At 43.0% G+C, this 6,663-nt stretch overlaps 1 protein-coding gene across 2 annotated transcripts in view; it reads right to left on the bottom strand.

Annotated features, from left to right (window-relative positions):
- Positions 1 to 6,663, bottom strand: part of Mys45A (SDA1 domain containing protein Mys45A) — a 37,309-nt gene that overhangs the window by 650 nt on the left and 29,996 nt on the right. For both annotated transcript variants that reach the window (XM_075688615.1, XM_075688614.1), the window contains exons 18-19: positions 4,922 to 5,006; positions 1,105 to 1,260 (exon numbers count right to left, since the gene is read on the bottom strand). In XM_075688615.1, the coding sequence (XP_075544730.1) occupies positions 1,105 to 1,260; positions 4,922 to 5,006 (241 nt within the window). The remainder of the gene's footprint in view (positions 1 to 1,104; positions 1,261 to 4,921; positions 5,007 to 6,663) is intronic.

Raw genomic sequence — 6,663 nt, 5'->3', positions numbered from 1 at the left:
TTAGAATAATTTGTAATTGTCTTGAATTTTCAGATTTAAAAACTTCAATGTGTTCAATGTTCACTAACACATCACAAATGAATAGCATTTGAATTTAAAGCCAGCTACTCGGATAGAAATTGAATTTGTTGCACTGGCACACAAAGGGTCAGCAAGGCAGGACAACTTTAAAGTCCAAACAAACATTGCTTTCATTTAGCATTAAAAGGTGCATTCTTAAAATAATGGGCCAATACAGCACACTATCAGTTGCAGGTCGGTGTGCCTCTGATTTAAACATCCTCATGCCGTTGCACAAATTATTTCTGTGTTCGGAGCTTTTTTCGCTAAGGCAGGAGAGCCACATGTCACAAAACAAACGTCCTGCTTTCATGGGCCAACTGCACAGAAGACAGCTCGCAGTCTCACTTATAGCTGGTACTGTCAGACTATCAAGCTATAGATTGTACAGTAGTTAGACCATACTAAATAATATATATTATGCGCCCTCAAACAAGTAGGAAGCTGCACCCTCACCTATACACCTATTCAGCGATATTGCACCATGCAAATGTGTCTAAGGGAGCTACTGCTTTAAACAGCACAACTACCTCCACAAATTTGGACAATGAATATGTGCTATGACAGTGCAATCATGATGGAAATCAAGCATCCCTAGTGTACGCTCTGAACTGGTACAGTAGAGAATGTTCGAGAGCTAGTTTTTGAAACAAACTATCATGTCTAGTCTTATAAAGGTCGAACTTTGTTATAACGAAGTCGTGTGCGGCACGAAAATACTTTCATTATATTCAATATTTGTTATAGGCATATTTTGTTACACTTTGATATTGGCGATGAACATTTTGTATTTACTTTGCTTTGCCAAATAATTTGTTATACAAGTGTTTGTTATATTGAAGTTCAACTGTACACAGAAACTGACTTTGTGAGGCCTTGACAGCAACTGCACTACACTTGCATTATCACAGTGCTGCAAGATGTTGACACTTATACCAGTAGTACTATAAATCTTGGCAGGCATGTCTTTGCTATGCTAAAACTCTATTACCAATGCATTAAATTTGTTAGGATGGCCAATTTTTCAGAAGATGTAGTACTTGCCTGTTTATCACGAAATGAGCGTTTTTGCTTGCGCTTCAGTTTGTGCTTGACCATGCTGAAGACCTTGGTCTTGCGTTTTTCCTTGTTGCTCTGACTTGCAAATTCGCCCTTCTTCTTTCTGCGGCCACCAAACTTCTCTCTATCCTCCCGTCCTTCCTACAAGCACAGCACATTGCGCCGCAAGTTAGCCAGTACACTCTTGAAGAATGGTAACCTTGAAAGCACAGACAGGGTGTCTACCAAGTTGACACTTCCAAATTCTCTGAGTTTTCCAGGTTTTCCCTGAGGGCCTTTGTAAAATTCCCTGAGTGACACAGAACTTCGTTTCATGTCAAGACGGGTTGACACCACGTCACCTGATGCTGCCTCTCTAGTAACCATGTTAAAAAATCATTCTCAAATATGAATAAAAAGGAGATGCATACAGAAGCAAATATTTTTGAATATGAGCAATTTCTATAAACTGACAACAAGCCCATTGGTATGAGGCCTCAACTTTGTCACAAGTGAGATTCTCTCTCAACAGTTGGCAAGTAAACCTCAACTATCCTGACATACTCTCAGCCCGTGTACAACGCCTCAGTGTTGCGTTTCACTGCCTTGAAAGAGTTTATTTTCGTTTACACCTGCATCTCGGCGTCAGCTAACACTGTTTTTTGATCTCAAGCTCCTTGCAAAGCAGTGGCATGCTTCCTTTCTTGTTCATTCCTCAATGCATAGGTCATTTCTGTTCTCATCCTCCTTCCGCCACGCATTCACCCCATGGAGCATTTGAAGCATCCTTTTGGTCTGTTGTACAGTCAACGACCGATTTTTCAGACTCCCAAGAGGCTGCACAAACATCAGAAAAATCGGAGAGTTAGAAAAAATGAAGGAATGTTTTTTACTGCCCTTAAAGTGCCCCTCACCAGGCCGCATGGCAAATTTCGGTTATACATTGAAAGTTGTTACGTGCCCTCTAGGGAGTATTCTGCTGCAAGAATTTTTCGAATTGGTTCATGAATAGTCGAGATAGAGATATTTCAGTGCCGCGAACCCATCCTTGCAGGAGGCGTGGGCCAGTGCCAAGTGAGACACTCTTTCTACTTGCCCCGGCTAGCCTCCACAAGCAAAATTCTTTCCCTGCATTCTCCCGTACCAGAGCTCGAGGATCGCGTGATGCATACATCATGGGCACGCTTTCATTTTTTTCCCTCGCCTTTTTGCTGTGCAGCGCACTTCTGATGGCATCACGTGCGAGCTGTTGCGCTTGTCTCCTTTCGCGCAGCACACGAGAACACCTGACTAGCGGAGGAAGACACACGAGGATTATAGAGCATGATCGCGCACTCGAGCACTGCAGAAAATAACCTACTTTTGTTGTCTGCGCACGCAACTGCACAATATGGGAATGTACATCTCTCTTGCAGCAGTTCTAAGTAAAACAAGAACACATAGACATTTGGTTTGTGTGTTTTATTATTTCTCTAAGCGTTAATTCGTAGAGTGGAGCAACAGATTACACAAAAATGGATGTTGCCTTGAATAATTCTCGAAGTCGCGTGTCACTACTAGCAACGTCGCAGCAGTGCAATGTACATAGGCGTACTTGTACGATTACATCTGCTCTCCGAATGGGAGCACAGCGCCCATGAGGAGAAGGGCAGACGGCATTCGGCCTGAAATTTCAGCTATTTCCACGCCCCGTAGCGGTGTAATGCTTAGCAGACACGATCGTTAGCCCGCATAGTATGCACGGCGCTTGTCAGCTCAAAATGGCCATACCTGGTGAGGGGCCCTTTAAGGGCTCAAATTGCTGCAGGCACATACGAAAAAGCTCGGAAGGCCTGCCAGTACACGAATTAGGTATATCGGTGCTTGTACTGTGACAGGAAATGGCGGGTGCATGCGTGTATAATTATGTAATACATACTGTGCCCCGTGACAATCGCCCCATTACCACGCTTGTTATGCTCGAGGCAATACGTTCGCGTATGGTTCACCACGTAACACTGCTATACTGAGGCGAAGCTGACTTTCGAGAACCGGAATTGTGCAACGCACCATGCTTTCCGAGCTTCTAAACAAAATCGCAAGGACCACTAAGGCGGAGTGGGTGCTGTTTCTGACAGCAGCGAATTATTTCAATGAAGAACATGGCACAGATCGGCAAGAAGCTTAATAGCGAATGTCGCAGCAGCTAGGCCTAGTGTTTCCACAGCGGTGGCCACGGCTGCCAGCAGATATGCGTGCGAGAGTGCCGGTTCGAGGCGGCAAGTAATCAAAATGGCAGCGATGGTGGTGGCTTTGATTTATGCTGTTTCAGATCAGCGGTCACGGCAAAAAGTTCAAAAACACGGACAGCGAAGGGTTCTCACGTCTGAAATTTCAGACGTTCTTATACATTGACTCTATGGTGGACGTGGTGGCGCCATGAAACCGTTTGAATTATCAGGCATCCAGAAAGTCAGTCGGTGATGGTACACTGGAGGCTCCTCCAGCGGAGGACATGGCATCAAAGAGGATTCGTTACGATTCCTCTATGTTACTCAAGCCAGCATACTGCAACTTTCGTTCCCTTTCAACAAAATTACTCCCAATTTTCCCCGACAGAAGCACAAATTCCCTGAGTAATTCCAGACTATTCAAAATCCCTGAGAATTCCCGGTTTTCCCGGTTGGTAGACACCCTGCATGACAAAGCATATTGCAGTACACAAGCTGGGTTGCTTCATATAGGAAACAAAAAATCAGCTGAAATGTTTATGGCTAATGGTCATCATGTATCATCAAAAACTTTATCAGATCAGTACAAGGACTTCAAGCAGCAGTTCTCCTACAGTTGACCACTCTGCCTTTCTCACACTAAAATTCTACGTCTCTCTCAACTTTTAATCATCCCAGAATACCCAAAGATCTATCCAGACATCTCTTAAAACCCATCTGTGGGCAGAGTACCATTTCTGCTACTGACAGACTGCATAAAGCACAAGGAGGCTATGGCAGCGCATCCAAGATGACCATTATGCAGGCCATCTCAGAACCATTTTTAGCATGACACATTCATACATATGACCTGCATGCAAAACATGCAGATTGTACATTATTTGAAACTTGTATGAGGGTGCATATGTTGCACTATATGAGCACTTAATCAAGTGGTCATTTTCAGATCTCATGAGCTTTCTTTGGAGCCTCATAATAAAGTAAACCCCCAACAGCTATTTTCACGCAAATAAGCCAACTGAATGTTTCACACTGGAGGTTTTGCATTTAAGTATATATTTTAAAAATTGCTTATTATTTATTGTTGATAAATGAATTATTCTGATAGTAAAAAAAAATTTTTGACAACTTCAACTTGCTCAAGAGAACAGTGGGCTGCATCTGCATAGCATGCACCCGCTTTCTAATGGATGGCACAAATTAGCTGAAATGCATTGTATGTGCCATGTGCTTGCTGAAAACTTGCCATGTGCACACTGAAAATGCAGTGGGTGCTCTATATGCTCTAAATAAAATTTGCTAGACCCCTGCACGCATGCACATACAGGCAACAACAAAAAGGAGTAAGGAAAAGAAGTGAGGCCTAAATGTTGCAATGCAATTTCAGCAATGCACATACTTATATGAATGTCTATCACAACACGAGCCATTGGAAAAGGTACTGAAGACTGATAGCCACCTCTGTGCCGGTATCCCTACATCAACAGACCAAGGCACTTCAATTACACTGTTAGCTAATGACATGCAATGCCAACAATGAAGAAATACAAATGTGCCCATAAGATAAAAAAAAAATAAAGTACAGAAATGTTTTAAAGGATGCCAAAAATTGCCTTGATTGAAGCCAGTCGAGACTCCTTGGTACTTCTTGGGTTTTTGACCAGTTTCTCAATATCCCTAAGTGAGACAAGCTCCTTCCTGTTGAGAAAGAAGGTCAAATACAGCAGATGAGTACAATAACACTGCAACCAACAAATCAACAGAACCACAATATCATCAAAATGCAGCATTTAACTACTTATAAGATCTCCGCAGTGAGTCAAATTAATTTTTTTCTCTTCATAAGAGGGTTCCGATAAAGAAAGAGGAAGTGACAAAATTATAATACAGGGTGCCTACCAAATTGACGTTTCCAAATTTCCTGAGTTTTCCAGGTTTTCCCTGAGTGCCTTTGCAATATTTCCTGAGTGACACAGAACCTTGTTTTATATTCGAACAGGCTAACACGATGTCATCCAATGCTTTCACTCTCTAGTAAGCACGTTAAAAAATATTTTAAAAAACTACTTAATCCAGTTTGAATAGTAAGACGCAGTGTCTGTGTTATTCAAAAAGAGAACAGAAAGGACTGGTTAGTAAAATGCACAGCGAATAAAATACTTTCTAAAGAAATGGTAAAACCCATTGAAAATCGAGTTGAACATTTTCAATTACAAATAAAAAGAAGATGCATACAGAAGCAAATATTTTCAAATATGAGCTATTTCTATCAACTGATAGCAAGCTCATTGGTATGAGGCCCGAACTTTTGTCACAAGTGAGATTCTCTCATAGAAGATGGAAAGTCAACATCAACTGTTCTGCGCACAACACCCCAGTGTAGTGTTTCACTGCTTCAAAGAGTTTATTTTGGTTTGGCTGAGGGACACCTGCATCTTGCGTCAGCCAACACTTCTCGTTTTGAGCTCAAGCTCCTTCAAAGAAGCGGTGGCACGCTTCCTTTCCCATTAATTTCTCAATGTGTCTGTGCTTTCTGCTCTCATCCTCCTCCCACCGCATGTTCGCCCCATGGACCATTTGAAGAATCCTATTGGTCAGTTTAAAAGTCAACGACCTATTTTTCGGACTCCCTAGGGGCCGCGAAAGCGTCCGAAAAAAAAAATGAATACAAGTGTTTTGTGCCTTTATGGGCTCAAATCGCCACAGGCACGTCCGAAAAAGCTGTGAAGGCCCGCCTGTATACTTATTAGGCGTATTGGTGCTAGTACTGTTACAATAGACGGCGGGTGTATGCATGCATAATTAAGGAATACATACTGTGTCCCGTGACAATTGTCCCTTCCTACGCTTGTTAAGCTTCACCGCAACACTTTGCGTATCCTTTACCGCTTAACATTGCTGTGTGAAGGTGAAGCTGACCTTCGGGAACCAGTGTTATGCAACGCGCCGTGCTTTCCGAGTTTCTAGGCCAATCGCGAGGATTACAGAGGCGGAGTCGGTGCCATTTCTGACATGTGAGAAGGGCTTAAAGAGGATGCCCAGCCTGCACCAACAAGGTATCATGCAGGTATGTCATTGCTGACAGTGGAAAATTCTTTCAATGAAAAACACGGCATCGAACGGCAAGAACCTTCACATCGAACATCGAAGCAGCTAGGCCTCGTGTAGCCGCAGTAGTGGCTGCCAGCGCATCTGCCTGCGAGAGCACCGGTTCGAGGTGGCGAGGTAATCAAAACGGCGGTGTTGGCTTTGATTATTGCGGTTTCAAACCTGCGGTCGCGGCAAAAGTCTGGAAAATCAGAAGGCGAAGGGTTCTTGCGTCCGAAATTTCAGACGATCTTACACATTTACTATA

The sequence above is a fragment of the Dermacentor variabilis genome, chromosome 4 (genome assembly GCF_050947875.1).
Source record: "Dermacentor variabilis isolate Ectoservices chromosome 4, ASM5094787v1, whole genome shotgun sequence".
In the NCBI taxonomy this organism is placed as follows: Eukaryota; Metazoa; Arthropoda; class Arachnida; order Ixodida; family Ixodidae; genus Dermacentor; species Dermacentor variabilis.
This window is presented reverse-complemented; position numbering and strand designations above follow the sequence as displayed.